The sequence below is a fragment of the Sceloporus occidentalis genome, unplaced genomic scaffold (assembly GCF_023333645.1).
Source record: "Sceloporus occidentalis isolate IW3139 unplaced genomic scaffold, rSceOcc1.0.p SCAF_4, whole genome shotgun sequence".
Classification (NCBI taxonomy): Eukaryota; Metazoa; Chordata; class Lepidosauria; order Squamata; family Phrynosomatidae; genus Sceloporus; species Sceloporus occidentalis.
The window spans coordinates 50,168,467-50,187,076 of NW_028316984.1; the positions used below are offsets into that span (position 1 = coordinate 50,168,467).

Sequence of the window (18,610 nt, forward strand, 5' to 3'; positions counted from 1 at the left end):
TTCCTTAGGACCCCTGTCTAGGTGTCTACCGCATTGCCTGCCTAGTTGTCGAAGTGCCCCCTCATAACGTTTAACAGGGAAGACACGAGGGAGGGAGGGGTGTTGAATTGTCACAACCTCCCTTCACTTCGCCGGGGCCGGCCTTCGATGTCCTATAACGCGCGAGGGCGCTCAGGCGCTCGGCTAGCCGCCCTAAAGTGGGCGGGGCGCGGGTCCTTCCTCGGCGTCATGTGTCGGGCGGAAGAGGAAGTTGGAGGTGGAAAAGAGAGGGAGAGGGGGCGTGGCCGGCGCGGGTTGCGTATCGCGTCGCTTGCTCACCTGGGGCAGCCGCTGTCCCTCCGAACGCAGCCCCTCCTTGGAGGAGCCGCCGCCGCCGCCGCCATTTCGCGTCCTCCTCCCCCTCCGCCGCCGCCATGCCGCTCTTCGCCCCGAACCCCTTCGAGCAAGACGTCGGTGAGGAAGGAGGGAGAGGGGCTCTCGCTTCGAGCCTTTCCGCTGTTGTGTGCCTTGAAGCCCTTTCCCACTCATGGCGACCCCAAGGCCAGCCTGTCCCGGGGCTTCCTTGGCGAGGCTTGTCCAGAGGAGGGTTCCCATTCCCTTCCAGTGAGGAGGCTGAGAGCGTGTGACTATTGCCCAAGGTCACCCAGCTGGGACTCGCACCCTGGTCCCTGGAGCGTCCACATGGCAGGCATCAGGCTTTGGGCACCGCCTCGGGTGCTGTGGGCCCCTGCTGGGATGCCTAGTTCCGCAAGGACCGCGTAGTGGTCTGAGCGTCGGGCCGGGAGACCTTGGCCAATGGTCACACTCTCTCAGCCTCATGATAAAGCAATGGCACACCTCCTCTGGACAAGCCTTGCCAAGGAAGCCCCGGGATAAGTTTGCCTTAGGGTCTCCATAAGTGGGAAAGGACCTGAAGGCACACAACGGCGGTGGGTTGTGGGATATGGGGATGTGTGGCGCCTCAGCAAACTACACATCCCAGGGATCTGTAGGCTGGAGCTGGGGGGGGGGCTAAAAGTGGCGCCAGGCTGCGCTGTTTCTCCAGGACTATTGGGGCGAAGGGGGCTTCCTGGTTGAGGGAGGCCCCAGGCCCTTCGGAGCCCAGCCCCCCTCCTCCTCCCCCAAATATCTTGACATTCGAAAAAGAGGTCGCGCCTCTCCTTGGTTGCGGAGCCTTCCTGGGGTTGTCGTCGTTGTTGTTGTGTGTTGACTCTCTTTGCCTGTTGGCTGGGTTGTGTTTTGGGTCGCCTGCTGGAGAGGAGGAGGAGGAGGAGGAGGAGGAGGAGGGGGAAGTGGCGCCCTAAATTAAGAGAGCGTTCTTCCGGAAACACTCTGCTGCTGAAAACTGGGGCAGCGCAAAACAAACTAAATGGCAGTAATGGCCTATAGGGAAAGATCAGGGAATGCTTGCCCTGGTGACTCCCTAGGCTTCCCATGGGAAAGGCGTCTCCCTGTGTTTCCCTATGGGAAAGCTTTCCCCTATGTTTCTCTGGGGGCAACTGTTCTCCACCATTTCCCTCAGAGCCAAGGCAAGCATTCATCAGTGATTCTCCATGGGCAAATGTGATTGCCTACTGTCATTGGTTTGAGTATGTCCTCAGCATAGCTCCCTGTTGCTTCTCCCAGTTTAAAAGTATTTGGTCTGTTTCTAAGGCTGCATCTGCACTGCCAAAACAAAGTGGTTTGCTACCACTTTAATAGCCATGGCTTGGTGCCAGGGAGTCATGGGGATGGTAGTTTCTAGTGGATCCAGGGTTCTCTGACAGAGGAGGCTGAAGGTCTCACAAAACTACAGTTGCTAGAATTCCATACTTCTGAGCCGGGGGAGTTAAAGCAGACTGCATTATTATTTCTGCAGTGGCAATACAGCCCTGGTTGGGAATATATGTGTGTGTGTGAGAGAGAGAGAGAGAGAGAGAGAGCACTCTGGTGCCACAACAAGCTACAATTCCCAGAATTCCATAGCATTGAGCCATGGCAGTTAAAGTGGTGCCAAGCTAGATTATTTTGGCAGTGTGATGCAGCCTAAATACAAAGTCACAGTGAGGCTCTGTGTCTCTGTAGAGTTCCTGCCGCTTTTATTAAATGTTCTGTTGGCTGTGAGCTGCTACCCATTAGGACGATTGTTTCTCAGCCCTCAAGTACAGAACTGAATCAGAACCCAAACAGAGGCCAAAATAAAGCTGCTTCTGGTCACTTTGGAGATATGCTGTTTAAATGATGTATGCATCCTAAGAGGCCAGAAGCTGTGTCAAAGCCATGCTCCAGTCCTAAGGTTTGGAGTGCAGCTTTGGCACAGCTTCTGGCCTCTTAAGATGCGTGTGTCATTTAAACAACATGCTTCCAAAGTGACCCGAAGCAGCTTTAATTCAGCCTGTCTTTTCAGGCCCTGAGTTGCCCAAGAGCAAATTCAAGGATGACTCAGGGTTTCCTGCTGAATCCTGGTCCTGTTGTTTGCCTGCTGGACTGCTATCTGTTTTGTACTCAAGCTGCCACACCACAGTAGTAAAAGGTAAAGGGCAATTTCTTGTTCTGGTCTTGCCTTCACTATACAGTAGTCATATGTACAGTCAGCTCCTCTGTAACCATCTTAATCCACAGATTCAAGCATCCATGGCTTGAAAAATATATATGTTTAAAAAATTCCAAAAGGCAAACCTTGATTTGGCTGTCTTATATAAGGGATACTGTTTTACCATGTCATTGTGTACAATGGGACTTGAGCCTCCATGGATTTTGGTATCTACAGCTGGTCCTGGAACCAAACCCCAGCAGATACCAAGGGCCCACTCTAAAAGAACTTTTATACTGCTTTCCAGACCACAAAAGAACCTACAAATCAATTTATAAAAAGGAACAAAACACAAACAGCAACAACAACAACAAATGAAGTTAAAATCTGAAATCAAAAGTTGAGTCAAACTTTCCATTCTGAAGCTGTTCAAAGACAAGGGGAACAAGAATGTGTTTGCTCCTTGATGAAATGTTCTCATGAGTAGTTTCTCCCATCTCCTTTACTCAGCCTCTGGATTGATATTGACAGATCCTGTACTTTTGATGTTGTCATTCTGAGCTATTTAAGACTATATTGGTATAACCCAGCACCATGAATCAGGCCCAGAAACAAATCATACTGAACAATAACTTGTAGAACATATTTTGTAGTTTGGAGGATTAAGTTATTTGGAGGTGGAGGTCTGACATGATGACCTTAATTTTGACAACATAGACTTGTGATTGCAGTTGGACTGCAAGAGCAAAGATGTTTATGCCAAAACATATTGTGACATTGAGCTGGAATTAATGGATTTATTTGGCTTTTGTTCAATCTGTGTGATGATTAAATTATTTAGAAATGGACATGAAGAAGCTTTATCGTTACCTATATGTTTCCTTGAACGCATACTTGAATTGCTGTCACAGAGTTGAGAAAATGAATACTGGATCTTTAACATAGTAAGTGATCTGGTTGATCTTTCATCTTGAAAAACTGAAAGGGACTGTGTCTGGGATCTATTAGTCAACAGGTCATATGGTTGCATACGTAACACAACACTTTATACTGCATGAGTAAGAGTGGCATCACTTGTAGTCAGCTGTTGGCTATTGTTATTCCTGATTGGTGGATATTTTGAGATCTGAGAAGAAGCACAAGTTGTCAGTGTACAAAGAATTATGAAATTGTATTTTAGTCCTTATATACACTTACTTAGGAGTGAATCTATGGGCTTATTTCTGTATAAGATTGCAACGATAGTGGCGCTAACCTTTGTGTGTTTAGAGATTTGGGGCTGAAAAGTATAATGTAATTTGAAAGTAAATTTAATATAGCTCTTTTTTTCCATTCAAAGTCTAGAATAGTTAAACTGCCAGACATAAAGGAAAATGTTAATTACTTCAAAATAATAATGAAAAAGCTAATCATTAGAATCCAGCAAACATAGTAAAGAACTAGAAAGCATGGCAACAAAATGCTTCTGCGAAGAAAAAGCTGAAACGTCCATTGACATGACAAAAAAGTGATCAAAAACAAAATGTACAGTATGGTTCCTGTATCTGTGGGACCAGTAACCATGGTTTGGCTTGCCCACGCCTGAAAAAGGTATGTTCTCTCTAGGCATTTTCAAGGTCCTCCAGCGTGATTCTATGGTGTGCTTCCAGCAGAAGGTGCTCATTTTAATAGGGTTCATTATTATCCGCAGTTTAAAATTTCCACAGGAACTTGCAGATATGGAGGTCATATTCTATATAGCAATGAATTTCTTTCAAGTTCCAAACAGTTCTAGTGTCATAACGAGAGCCAAGGTGAGTCCCTCTCAGAGTCTTCTGAAATGACCTCCAGAAAGTATGGGGATACAACAGAGAGGATGTTACCTACATACCTCAAGGTATGTAGGCTCTGAACTGTATAGAACTTAAGAAGTGGTAATTGTCATAAAATGAGCAAATTGGAAACTATTGCTAACTGCAGTTTGGCCAACATATATGAAATATGGATTTCATAGCACACCTTTGTTAACAGACAGTGATCATATTTTGTACCAGACAAAAGTATTTAAAAGCCAGGCATGTACTTACAAATACATGCTATGTTGCTAACATTTTTGAAATTGTTATTTTTGTTTATAATTTTTGAAAAACATGTTTCTCTACTGAAACAAATAGGTTCTTGAGATTCTCAAGTTGGTCAAAGTGATTCTAAGAAAAAGCTGTAGGCTGTTTGACTCATATATGAAAGCTGGAGATCTATGCATGGTTGCTCATACCCTGCAGACTTCACTAGCATGGTCTTAAAACAGTAAAATGTAATGAGAAAATCATGAACTGTTAAAGCTGAGCATTATATGTCAGAACACCAAACACGTGAACATATAAATTCTGATAATATATTCCTTTAAAACTTTCATTGAAATAGATGTTTTATGAGAAGCTGTTCCGATACTCTGTTGCTCTTGCTAATTGCAATACTTCTAGAGAAAGTTGGAACCCATATTACAGATGACAATGCACGCTTTTAGAGATCTAGTGATTTAGCTTCCCAGGGTAAGGCTGATATATGGAAAGTTCATTGCAGATGGACTTTGCTTTCAGGCCCTAGTTCTGCTTTCCTCAGTCAACATTATAAAAAGCTCACACTAGTGAATTGTTCTGCTTCACGTAAGCAAGTTGCTTGCTTTCGATCTATAAAATGCCATAAAGCAGGAATCAGTATGGACATTTTCCTTTGCTGTTATACTGAGGCTGTTTTGTATTTAGACAGAGCCAAGAAACAAACAAAGCTAGGACACTGTCTTGTCTTGTTATTTTTGGATACATTTGGGTTCAAATACTGGCTTGACCTTGTAAACCCACTGGATGACCTTGGACAAGTCACAGTCTCTCAGCCTCGGGATGGTAGTGACAAATCCCCTCTGAAGAAATTTGCCAAGAAAAACTGTGATAGCTCACCTTAGAGACAACATAAGTTGGAAACAACTTGAAGGCACACAACAGCAACAAACTGAGGATATGCACAAGCTGTTTGGAGTTTTGAAATCTACCATCTGTCCTCTAGATCAGTGATTCCTCAACTTTGGGAATCAGATGTTTTGGACATCTCCCAGAATCCTTGACTTTTGGCCAAGTAGGCTGAGGCTTCTGGGAGTTGAAATCCTAAATCTCTGGAGGACTAATGTTTGGGAATCACTGCTCTAAATCCTTATTTCTCCAGGATATTAAAAACTATATTGATCAAAGCAGTTGTTTGGGCTTCAGAAATGGTTAATACCTCTTTGGGGGGGAAGGAAATTTGATTTTAGGAAATTCCTGCTTCCCTTAAAAAGCAATAGTGAGGTCCCTGCTGGCAAAATAGGATCTGTCTCTAAGTTCTTGATAATTTTACAACCTAGAGTTCAACATGCTATTCTTCATTTAAGATACTAGAAAAGGATAGCAGCACCTCCACACCTGCCTGTTTTTAATGGTACAGGGGAAAAGTCCACATAGAACAGATTTGGCCACCCTGGTGGAACATAGGTATTTATATATCGCTTTTGTTTTTCTTGTCTCTCTCAACAGTTTTTGATATCATCAGTCATACTATCCTTCTGTATCATTTGGTGAGTTTAGATGTGAGGGGTGGTGTTATAGTAGTCCCAGTTCTTTTAACAGGACAAACTCCATTGGTGATGTTGAAAGATTTTTTTGTTCTGTCTCATGACTTCTTACTGGTTTTGACCTATAAAGCCCCATATGGCTTGGGTCCAGGCTATTTGAAGGACTGTCTATTTGAAGGACTGTATCTCCCTGTATGAGCCCCACATAGTATTGAGATCATCAGGAGAGCCCCTTCTCTCTGTCCCACTACCCTCTCAGGAGCGTTTGGTGGGAACAAGAGAGAGGGCCTTCTCTGTAGCTGCTCCCAAACTCTGGAACTCCCTCCTTAGAGAGGCCAGGATGGCTCCATCTTTGCTTTCTTTTCAACAGCAGATAAAAACGTTTTTATGCCGCCAGACCTTCACATATTGACATGGGTACTGTTTTGCTTTTATTTTGAAAATTTTTAAATTTCAGTGTAATGTTTTTAATTATTTGAATTGTTTTTTAATTTTTAATGTTTTATAATGTTTTAACTTGGACTGTTTCAGATTTGTTAGCTGCCTTCAGTTTTTGTACTGGAAGGAAGGTGGGATATAAATAAACAGAATAATAATAATAATAATAATAATGTGTGATTTCACAAGGATGCATCTGATCCATTAAGCTTTTCAGCATCTATATCAAGCCACTGGGAAAAAACAGCTGGAGTTTCATGACACAGTTCTACCTCTGTTTTCTGTCTGCTAATCTGAGGGTAGAAGCTGAACTTTGTAGTAGTTGCTCAGGGGCACTTTTGAAATGGGTGAACAATCTGAAAGATAATCCACCCAAGACAGTGATGCAATGGGTAAGGAAGTTGATTAATCAGGACAGAGTTGTTCATCTGGTTCTGAGCATGAGATTACTCTGTTCCTCAAGGCCCAAAATCAACAGCCTGAGAACTTCAAATCTTAGTGCTGTCTGTGGAAGTGCAGGTGGCAGTTGTGATGGCTAGGGATGCCTTATGCCAATTTGGGCTCACAGTTGATACAGCCCCTGCTACCCCCTTTGTAGGATTTGCTTTGGTTGCTCATGTCTGGACTAATACTAAACCATTGTAATGCATCTTACATGGGGCTAACTTCATAGATGATCCAGAACTTCAGTTGGTACAGAATGTAGTTGTTTTGAAGTCAAAACTTGTGTGCATTATGTCAATTGTATATCAGTTTTGCTGGCTGCTTGTCTGCTTCCAAGCCCAAAGGAAAGTGTAGATATGCAACAGTCATGGGTTAGGAGGTCATATTTGCTTTCCCAGATGACCTTGAAGGGCTGCACCCTATCTCATGCATTGCTCAGGAAATAACCTAGAAGTTGACTTCTGCATCATTTCTTCTTGAAACAGAGGTATGTCCTGGGCTTGAAATAGACCACTGAGGACTGAAAATGAGGCACAATTGCTCCCATGCTACTAGGGAGTGTTGAGGTCATTTGAGGGCAAGTAATCTTTTTTAAAAAATGAGGGCCACAAAAATGGCCTTGGGGCCATAGGTTCCCCATTCCTGCCTTAAATGGTTTGAAATCCTGTTACTTGAGGTGTCATCTATGTCTGTATGATCTTACCTGGATTTCAAACTGGCCACGGAGACCTTGTTCACAGGCCTTCTAAGAGTTACAGATTGGTGTATACATGAGATGGAAAGAAGTATCCTTAGTTTACTTCCTGTGTTCTTTTATTTTCTTTAAACAAATTATTTTGAGGGGAGGGAGCCTCTCCTGGGCCCAAAATGGCCGGCCAGTGGGGCTCTTGGAGGAGAGCCCTCCTCCACTGCACCCTCCCCCATTCCCCCCACTCTCCACAAATGCCCTAGTAATCCTTTGGGAATTCTCCCCTGATCATTTTAGACTCAGCAAAGCCTTTAAAAAACCCAACAGGAGATGGCCCACAAATCACTTCTGCTTCACTCCCAATTTTATGGAAAAAAGCCTCTCCTGGGCCCAAAACATTGCCATTCCCTATCTGAAAACCTCACAGTGATAGCCTTTATGGATAATGGAGGCTTTCTGTCCTCAAGCTTTTGTCACACTTGCTGTGTATTTAGCAACAGAGAGGAGCAATGCCAATATACTCCCCCCTGGCTGCTCTCTGGATGACTGCCTGAGCAATCCACACTCAATGGCTTTCCTCTCCTGCCAGCTGATCAAGGCAGGAATCCAAAGTTCTTTTCTGTTGAACACTTTAACACCACTCTCTCTTTCTCAGCTCAGTTTTTAAAATCCTGCCTTGCCAGTTGGTTGAGGTTTCCTCACTCTCTCCATCTATACTATTATACTTTCTTGAATTCCAAAGATAGTTGATAGGTTTTAGAGATGGCAGCAATACTTAGTGGTGCCATGAAAAAAATATACAGAGGTTGAAGCTGAGATTGAAGACTCATGCTTGCCCTCAGACAAAAAGAGGAAGCAAACGAGTGAGGATCCAGCCTCTTAAAACTACTCTACCTACTTTGTTGTTGTTGTTAACTGCTTTCGAGTCGATCTTGACCCATAGCTACATTCTGGATGAGACATCTCCAAGACTCCCTGTCTTTCACTGTTCTTAGTTCCTGCAAAGTCATACCCATGACTCCTTAATATAGTCCATCCATCTATCATGCAGCTCTCCTCTCTTTCTATTTCCCTCTACCGTTCTTAGCATTATTGTTTTTTCCCAGTGAGTCCTCCCTTCTCAAGATGTGTCCAAAGTATGACAGCCTCAGTTTTGTCATCTTGACTTCCAGGGAGATGGCATGCCAAGTCATAGAATGAGAAAAGATGAAGATAGTATGGAGCAGTTGACTGCTTCCCAGCAAGTCTCTTTTCAGGAATTATTGGAGTCAGAATTGAGAAAACCTTTTATTTCTTCATGTGACACTGAAACATAGGGGCTAGCAGTACAAGAGAAACAAAAAGTGGAATTGAATTTTTAAAACAGATAAGACAGAAGGGGTAAGATGGAAGAGGGGAGATTTTGATTAGGAAGATACAAGATATGGGGAGGCACTAAGAATAAGGGGGTACCAGATATCAATTAAATGGTTTGAAATGACGGCAGAAATGGAAGTGGCTGCTTCAGTATAAGAAGCAGGTATCTCTGAGATGAAGGAAATGGTTAAGGAAATGGTGGATAGGCAAATTAGAGATTCCTGTTTAATCTTATCAGGGAGATGAACAGGATTTTAGCTTTGGCAGAGAGGATGATAAAATCACTCTCTGTAGTGTATTTGAAAGGAACATTAAACATTCAGGTAGAGTATTTGAACAGGCACAGGATCAGCCAACTGAAATGGTCATTAAATCAGGAGGTTTTCTAATCATTGAACAGCTCATTAGGATCATTCCAAATGGATTTGTTTGCTTCTGGCAGCAATTCCAAATTAAAAAGATTTTTTCTATAGACGGCAGCATAGATACTGAACAGCAAGATGCTGTAACAGCAACATGGCCAAAGGGAATTTCTGCCATAACCAGTTCTGCAGAGAGTAATAAAAAAGATAAAGTTAGAATGGACACAGATAGTGTTAATTGCACCCTACTGGCCATGTGGTCCATAGTTATTGCACATGTTGATCACATCACTTCTTCGTCTGCTACAAAGGGAGGATCTGCTAGTTCAAGATCAGCTAGTTCAGCCCAAATGGCTGAAGCATGAGTGTTGGAACCAGCAACATTTGAAAAATCAAGGGTATTTTGATTTGGTGGTGAATCCTGGTTTAAAGGTCCACTCTGAGGATATATGAGATGACCTGGAATTCCTTCAAGAAGTGATGTTCAGATAAGAAGGTTTCCATTGATCAGATTCAGGTAGGAAGTATTTTAGACTAAATACAGGATAGCATGATGAAGGCCAAAGGAAAGCCAAATACTTTAAAGAAGGCCAAATATTTTGAAGAGGCAAGTGGCAGTGCTGTTGACAATACTGGCACCTTTTATCCGCTTGAAAAGCTTTTTAAAGGGGGCTACCCTAAAGGTGACTCCTGTGATACACAGTTTTTCACCTTGGAATTTGAATTTAGTGCTAATTGTGTTGAGGCATTTCAGGAGACATCTCTGTGGATTTTATTGCCAAATGTAGCCTTTTTGATTGTGAGAAAAGTGTCTTGCTGCTCTGTCTATACATCCAACATTGTGAAGGTTTGAAGACCACAAAGTGATGTTGATTTTACATCCAACATTCATTCCAAAAAGTGTAGCTGTGAAAAGTTATGATACAACTATATATTTGCCAACTTTTTGCCCAAATTCATCCCATCATTTGGAGAGGAAATGGTATTCTTTGTATGTTAGAAGGGCTTTGAGGACTTATATAAAGAGAATGAGAGTAATATGTTGTTCTGAGGCCATGTTTGTTTCCTTTCATCCTAAGTCTCAGCATCAAGAATTGTGTTGGCAAGGTGGATTGAAGCTTCATTTTCTCAAAAATGAAGAGGCCTAAAATGTGTCGGCAGATTTGACTACATCCCACAACAAGATCTTTTCAAATGTTGGCTTCTTTAAAGAATCTTCAACTTTTATAAAAACACTTCAAATTAGACAAATATAGGGCTGCACAAGCATCTTTTGGACAGGCTGTATTGCAATCTGTAATAAATGATAGTGAATAGCTCACCACTTGTGAATATGGGCTTCAGTATGTCCTATGAGTTTGGATGGCTCAGGTTGTCATCCAGAGAATGAGAGGTTGGTACTCATGAATGATCATTCTTGGATGACTGCATGAGTAACCCTCCCACTAGGATATACAGTTGACCTTTGATATCCATGGGTTCAACCATGCTTGAAAATACAGTGCGCCCGCATCATATGTGGGCACCTTTTACTGAAAGCCGCACAATGGGAGAATGAATGGTGTGCGCGCCATGCACGAGCCCCATTATATTCAATGGGGCTCGAGCGTACACACTACTTGCCTTATGCAGGGGGTCCGGAACGGATCCCCATGTAAGGCAAGGGCGCACTGTATTTTTAAATATATACTGATTTCAAAAAGCATTCCTTGATTTTGCCATTTTGCATAAGAGACATTGTTTTACTGTACCGTTGCATATAATGGGGCTTGAACATCCACACATATTGGTACCGGGGGTGGGTGGGGCTGGACCAAACCCCAGCAGATACCAAGGGCCCACTGTAAAACAACACATGTAGAAAAACAAAGCATATTGCTTCTGCAAAGCTGACCTACTTTGAGTGATATGTCTGAGAGAAAAGACATGGCAAGGCTTTAGTAACTATGTTGAGCTGAGAGAGATACTGGGGCTAATGTCTTCAATGGAAAAGGACTTTGGATCCCTGCCTTGAGCATTTGGCACAAGGGGAAAACCTATGATTGTAGATTGCTCACACAATCATCCAAGAATAATTCCCAGTGAGTGCCAACCTCTCACTCTTCCCTTTCTCTTATGATTGTTTGCCTAGCTTGTTATCATCTGAAAAGTATAAAAAAGTCCCAAACTGGGCAAAAGACACGATGATGATGATGGGTCGAGATTTTCCCCCTATTTGTAGGTGCCCTTCCTAAGCAAAAGGGAATGGGGAGATGAGATCACCTTAGCAGATCTGCCCTTACACTGTACCCTGGTGATGCCTTCCATGTTGTTTTGGAAGGTCCTTATTGTAGGTAGGAGAAAGGAATCAGCAATGGGTACCTTTTCCCCACCCATTTGCTCAGCAGGAAAGCATTGGGGCAAAAACATTTCCTGGATGGAAGAAGATACTTGACTCTAAGGCCATATTTGATGCTTCACTGCTTTTCTAATAAACCTGTCATCCTGCTTTTCTATTTGTCTCCAATTGATAATAGCACCTGTACTTTCATTTGGGTGAACTGGAGGCTAACTTTACAGAAGGAAGCATTCCAAATCAGTTCATACTGATGGCAGTGACCATGATTCCTACATCTGAATAACTTTATCAGAGGAATTTGTTACTAAATAGTTATATATTCTCATATGAAGCTCAAGTTGATGCTGAAAGTGTATGAATAGGTTATCCTTTGAAAACCCATCGTATTTTAGTGTGTGTATTGCCTATAAAAGAGTTCCAGTGTGGTGGAGTGGTTGGAGTGTTGGACTCAAATTCTGGAGAGTAGACTTTGAATTCCCAGGCAAATCACACTCTCTTGGCCTCAGATAAAGGCAAAGGCAAACCCCTTCTGAACAAGTCTTGCCAAGAAAATTCCATGATAAGTTTGCTGTAGGGTTGCTGTAAGTTGAAGTCAACTTGAAGGCACATAGGTACAAGAACAACAATGCCTATAATTCCCTAGATCTGGATGATCTTTTGTAGCCCACTGCTGATGCTTGTTCAGGCTTTCTTGCCCAATCAATATAGTCTTCCTGTCTTTAAAGTATTGAGAAGAAAAGCAGGAAGACATTAAAGCACTCTTCCAGAATATAATATGATTCATTTGTATCCTGACTGAAGCTAATTGAAAACAAAAATGTAGCTTCCTGGAATCTTCCTGAGATGCCACACAGCTGCAGGAAATTATAAATATTGTTTTTAATGTTTGGGCAGTTTATTATTGCAGAGGTATAAACATTTCTTTTTGCAAAGATGTGAACTTTTTTTTAATATCAAAATGCATTCTCAGTTGTATTCTGGGTAAACTGACATTTTAAAATGAAATGCCTGTGTGTTGATTTGCTTTTTTCACCAGATGTCACCCTATGGTTCGGTTGAGAAAAGAGATGAAATGTATTAGACATGTACATACCTCCCAAAATGCTATCCTGAAAAACTGGCAATGTTTGTACTTGGTAAAAAAGTCATGAAAGGCTTGTCTTTTTCATATTTTAAGTGGTTTATATCTAGACACCATGTGAAATGGTGATTTTGTAATTGTAATTACTTTTCCACCACACTGTGATAAATACATGTCTTGTTTTAGATACTTACTGTAGTGGGAATTCTCTGAACTGTGTATTTCAGAGTGTTAGGAATATATTCAGAATAAAAAGTACTTGTTTAGCTTGTAATAGCTCCAAAGAAGAGTCCTTGTGTTCCAAAAAGGTGTTGCTTCTCAAAGCACTATTTTTATTTATAGAAAAGGCCACAAATGAGTACAACACTGCAGAAGACTGGGGAGTTATTATGGATATATGTGACAAAGTTGGAAGCACTCCTAATGGGTAAGACATTTTCTACAGCCTGCCAACTGTCTCTGAATTGTCGTTTTGTATGTCTGCTAATGAATCTGTGCCTGGATCTAAGAGGCAGTTCTATTCATTCCAGACATTTTAGACATGTAGGCAAAGTAATATATTTCTATTATGAAAAAATTAAGATTGATTTAATACACAAAGAGTAAATGGAACTAGTTGTCTCCAGAACCTGTTTGGAGTGTTTGTAAAGAAATGCAACATCCTCAATATGGGGAATCCAGTAAAGATCATTGAAGTCAGGACCAAAGATAACACATGCACACCTTCACTTGTAATGATTGTGTGTGTCTCATTACTGGTCAGCTGTCATTACAATTTTTATACAGTGAACCTTTCTGTTGTTAATTGCCATAAAGTTGACTTTGACCTTATGGCTGAAAGACTTCCAAGGGACAAAACAGACGGTCCCTTTGTAGTAGCTTCCTGTTGGCCTGGGGGCACGTTGTTTAGATGACTCATGTCCCCAAGCCAGCAGGAAGCCTCCGTGAAGCCACCTGCCTGACCACATGGAGTGCAGCTTTACGAAATTCCAGCAGCATCGTGTTTAGACTCCACATGCTGAAGGAGCACTGCAAAGCTGCAGCGATGGAAAAGCTGGTGTTTTACCAGCTCAAAAAGAAGTGGCTTTCTGCTGCTTCTTTTTTGCGCCGGCAAACAACCAGGTTGGGGCCTGACATGCAGTTGCCATGGCTCCAACCTGGCTTTCAAGCCTCTCCTTTAGGCCCCAAGTTACCCTATCATCAACAGCCTTGCTCAGGTTCAGCCTGCTTTGCTTTAATAACCATTTATTTATCTTGTAAGCAGTGCATGGTATCCATAGAGCCCTTTTCCTGCAACACTTTTCAAATTAGTTCATTTCCTCCTTATCAGCTTTCTTCACAGTGAATCTCAGTTTACTGTAAAAAAAATTGTGAATAGAGTAAACTATTTAAAAAAATGTGTATTTGCTTGGATATGCCAATATTTTATTCAGACTTTGAAAGCAATCTACATTTTGTTTTATCTGAATGAGAAGACATGTGTGCCAAGCTGTAGTTAGTGAATCGCTTCATTTTCTACAGCTGGGTAACTTTCTATGTGAGATTATCATTGTTGAATTTAAACCTGAACATCAGCATGTGATTAAAGCAGAGGAGAAACAGTCAAAAAGCGGAGGCCTATTAGACCTTTTCATTCCTTCAAATTCTGTATGAAATCAAGAGGTGAAAGAGTACTGCTCCTGCCCCATTTAGTTGTGTGCAAAGCCTTTTTCTGGAGGGGAATGGCAGATATGATTCTGCTTTCCCTACATGCATCAGCTGTGTCCAGAATGTAAAATAAGGGCATATGATTGAGGCATTAAGTAATGGTTTGAAGTGGGAGAGATGATAGGCTGGTTGCATGTTTACAGTTTTCCCATTTTATTCTGAACATGTTATCTTGTCTGTACAATGAGATAGCCTTCCTAATAAGTATGCATCTGACACCATACTGTGGTTGCAAGCATTATAGGTTGCAAGCATTATTTACTGAAGTCACTTTAACTTCCCTTTGAATTGTTAACTGCAAGACATGCCTGAAGGAGGTTTTTTTCGGTATTTTCTTCCCTGCAACAGTTGTCATTTTTTAATTATGTACTTAAGAGTCTGACACTTGCATTATTTTTCTAGAGCAAAAGACTGCCTTAAAGCTATTTTGAAGAGAGTAAATCACAAAGTACCCCATGTTGCTCTGCAGGCCCTAACTGTAAGTATCATATGTGAGTTATTTCATGATCTTTTTTATATATATATAGTCGCCCCTCCTAACTCGCGGATCTGAGATTTGCAACCTGGATTATGCACGGAGGGGCAACCTCCATTATTTTTAATGACGTGCACACAGGGCATGCCCTATTCAAGTCCGTGAAGCTTGAATACGTGTGAGCCTCCGTTTTCATGTTGGGGGGGGGAGGAATGGTTCCCCTGTGCAAATGGAGGGCCAACTGTAGTTCTCGTTAGACAATGGTTATATCTTATATAGTGAATAGTTAAGAGAATTCATGTTTGAATAACATTAATATTGGTTGGGAGAGATGAGGTAGTCTTTTTTATTACTAATACCCTTTTCAGTAGTTAAATGGATACAATTTTATTTTCTGTATGTTTCCTCAATTTTGACCACAATTTTATTTGTTAGCTGTTAGGAGCTTGTGTTTCAAACTGCGGAAAAATTTTCCACTTAGAAATCTGCTCGCGTGACTTTGCCAGTGAAGTACGTGTTATAATAAACAAGGTAAGACCCTACTATGTATCACACATACTGAAAGACAAAGGGCCTGAACAGACAGGCCAAAATAAAGCTGCTTTGGGTTACTTTGGAGGTTTGCTGTTTAAATGATGCATGCATCCTAAGAGGCCAGAAGCCGCGCCAAAGCCATGGTCCCGTCCTAAGGACTGGAGCACAGCTTTGTCACCTCTTCTGGCCTCTTAAAATGTGTGTGTCATTTAAACAGCATACCTCCAAAATGACCCGAAGCAGCTTTATTTTGGCCTGTCTGTTCAGGCCCAAAGTTAAATGTGTTGAAACAATGTCCTTAGTTCTGTAGGATATATCTCTGGTGTTGGCTTTGGTTGGAGATATGGGCATAATAAGGAGAATTCAGTGGAAGAAGTAGGTGGGTTGAGACTATACAATACCATGAAATTATGTGGCACAATTGAATTCTATTCATTACTATTGTGAAGAAAATTAACTTTTTGCGGAATCTGAAGTGACAGCTGTCATGCAGGAGCAATAGACTGGAAAAAAAGGCAAGCTGTTCAGTGTGATGGAAGAATAGGAAGAGTAGAAACATTTGCTTGTCTTGAAATTTTATCATATATTTTAGGGATGGCATTTATAATTATTCTATGTAGTCTCCTTACCAATGTCTGTTATTATGGCTTGGTATTGAAATTAAGCTGTTCAAACCATGTACAAACATAGGCCAGGATCTAGATTGACGTTTAGCTTAGCCATTCTTAATGTTATTATTTACCTTTTGTTTAAACATCTGACCTTCTGTTATATCATTTCCTTTTAAAGTCAGAGGAATGGCATGGAGGATTAGGAATCCAGAATGAATTTCATAGATCCAAATTGTAATTTCTGCAAAACCTGTATTGTAAGCCATGCTGCAGGATTTTAATATTTGTTGGTTTCTCTATTTTCTCTGTTTTTTAGGCTCATCCTAAAGTATGTGAAAAATTAAAAGCTTTAATGGTAGAATGGTCTGAAGAATTTCAGAAAGACCCACAATTTAGTCTGATATCAGCAACTATTAAATCTCTTAAGGAAGAAGGGGTTACATTTCCCACTGCTGGACCACAGGTAAGACTTCATTTTTGTAGGGATATTTTAAAATTTACAGATACAATGGGACATTTAATGAAAGGAACTTTTTGCTTCTTGGTAAATGTCTTATTTTAATATTATTATTATAGGATTTTTGAGTATACTGTATTGGAGTGGGAACTATATGCAAAATGTGTACCATGCTCTTCAGAAATATTTTCCCTGAGTGCCTACAACTGTCAAAACATATGCCATAAAAGCTGTGATACTAGAACCACATAATAATGTATTGTTATCCTAATTTCGTAGATGGAGCATTGTAGCATAGTTAAATTTAAGGTCCAGGTATGACAACTGACTGTAATGGCAATACACACAAAAGCACACATAACAACTGTTCCCTTATTACTCACCCTGCTTTCCTCAACTGAGTGCAGCACATAGCCTCCTCTGCATCATCTCCTTCTCACTTGGAACATGACAGCTCTGAAGGGGAGCAGTTTTTTGAGGCCTCACATGCAAAGATGAACCCTGGAACACAGGGTCCACACACAGGAGAATCTCTGTTTAGAAGTATCATTTTCAGTATAAGGAAAACAATGATTGAAATGGGTTGTGATATGTGTTCTTGTGCAGAAGAATATGTAGTGAGTAATACCTGAACAGGCTGCAGACCACTTCTTTTGGTCAGCTTTTTCAGGTCAGAGTGAGTTCAGCAGTTGCTGAAAATCTTATAAAGAATAATACTGTTTGGTCGTTGTGTTTTCAACAGAATCTTTTCTCAAAAATCATCTAATTTATTCAGTCTTGTCATAGGGTAATCTTACAAACTAGGTCTCTCCTTCCATTTTACTCTCGCCCCCAAATTCCTCCTCCTCCTCCTCCTCCTCAGCAAACTGGTTTTTCAATTACTGTAGTCTGAAGTTGCTTCACAATTACACCCATACTGGAGACAGCATGATCTGCCTCAAAATAGGAGCAGAATGAGGGAGGAAAGATCACATGAACCCAAGGCCATTTGCATATCATATTTTTTTTGTATTGTATTTGTAATAATTTGTCCCATCTCTGCGGGAAGTCTACGATGTTAACAATCTAACATGACTTAGTGACTCCACTGAATAAGCTACGATGCCTCCAAAAAAGAGCTAGTGTTCCATATTCCTGTTCAAATTCCTGTCCCTTGTTTGTTTTAAATAGTTTAAAAGTGCTTACCACAAGACAACTAACTTAATAACAGTGCTGTTTCTAAAGTACAAGCAAATTTAGCACTCTTTCCACTTGATGTAGCATATTTATCTTGCAAGTACATTTACAGAGTCCCTCAGCTGCTGCCAAGAATGGTGCACCATCAAGCAAAAACAAAGAGGATGAAGATATAGCTAAAGGTAACATATTAGTCCACATATGTGTTGAGTGATAAAGCATTTAAAGTATTTCTGTACTTGTGTTGAGAAATACAGTTTGATGTTTAAAATGTATAACTTTTTTCCATTTAAAGAAGCCTTAATCTGTGAAGTGGAAAGTGCTAGGAAGGTGAAGGCAAAAAGTGGAGTGAGCAGTTTTGAGGGTTTTTTTTATTATTGTGGAGGAGGTAGGGAAAAGTAGAGGTAGTACTAGTTAACCTACATTGGAAACTGTGTTATTCTGAATTTGTTTTTCCTTTTCATTATGCACTTTGGAATGCTTGTCATATCTTTTTAACAATTTTCTAACCACATTATCATTTTGCAGTGTAACCTGTAAAGATCTGGCACTGATTTTTTTAAAAGATGGTTAACATTTATAAAGTGCTTCATGAGCTGGATGTAATTTCACATATTTAACAAAGCTTCATATTGATTTTGTCAAAATTAAGAGAAGTTAAGAAAGCTTGAGTTAATGCCTTGAACATAGCAAAGATTGTGGAATAGGGGTTCTTGGGGGGGGGGGCATGGGCATCTGTAAAAGGTTCAGGGAGGGACACGATACCGGAGAGAATGGTGCCCTTCTCCTCCGTATCCGTAAGCTGGAAGGATTGAAAGCCCCAACTGATCTGCTCTGAGTAGATGGCC

General features: G+C 41.2%; 1 protein-coding gene across 3 annotated transcripts in view; it reads left to right on the forward strand.

Moving 5' to 3' along the window:
• Positions 1-251: 251 nt before the first annotated feature.
• The window catches only part of STAM2 (signal transducing adaptor molecule 2), a 35,940-nt gene continuing 17,581 nt past the window's right edge, over positions 252-18,610 (forward strand). For all 3 annotated transcript variants that reach the window (XM_089520022.1, XM_089520023.1, XM_089520025.1), the window contains exons 1-6: positions 252-453; positions 13,145-13,229; positions 14,912-14,987; positions 15,420-15,515; positions 16,446-16,592; positions 17,875-17,944. In XM_089520022.1, the coding sequence (XP_089376148.1) occupies positions 414-453; positions 13,145-13,229; positions 14,912-14,987; positions 15,420-15,515; positions 16,446-16,592; positions 17,875-17,944 (514 nt within the window). In that variant the 5' untranslated portion in view covers positions 252-413. The remainder of the gene's footprint in view (positions 454-13,144; positions 13,230-14,911; positions 14,988-15,419; positions 15,516-16,445; positions 16,593-17,874; positions 17,945-18,610) is intronic.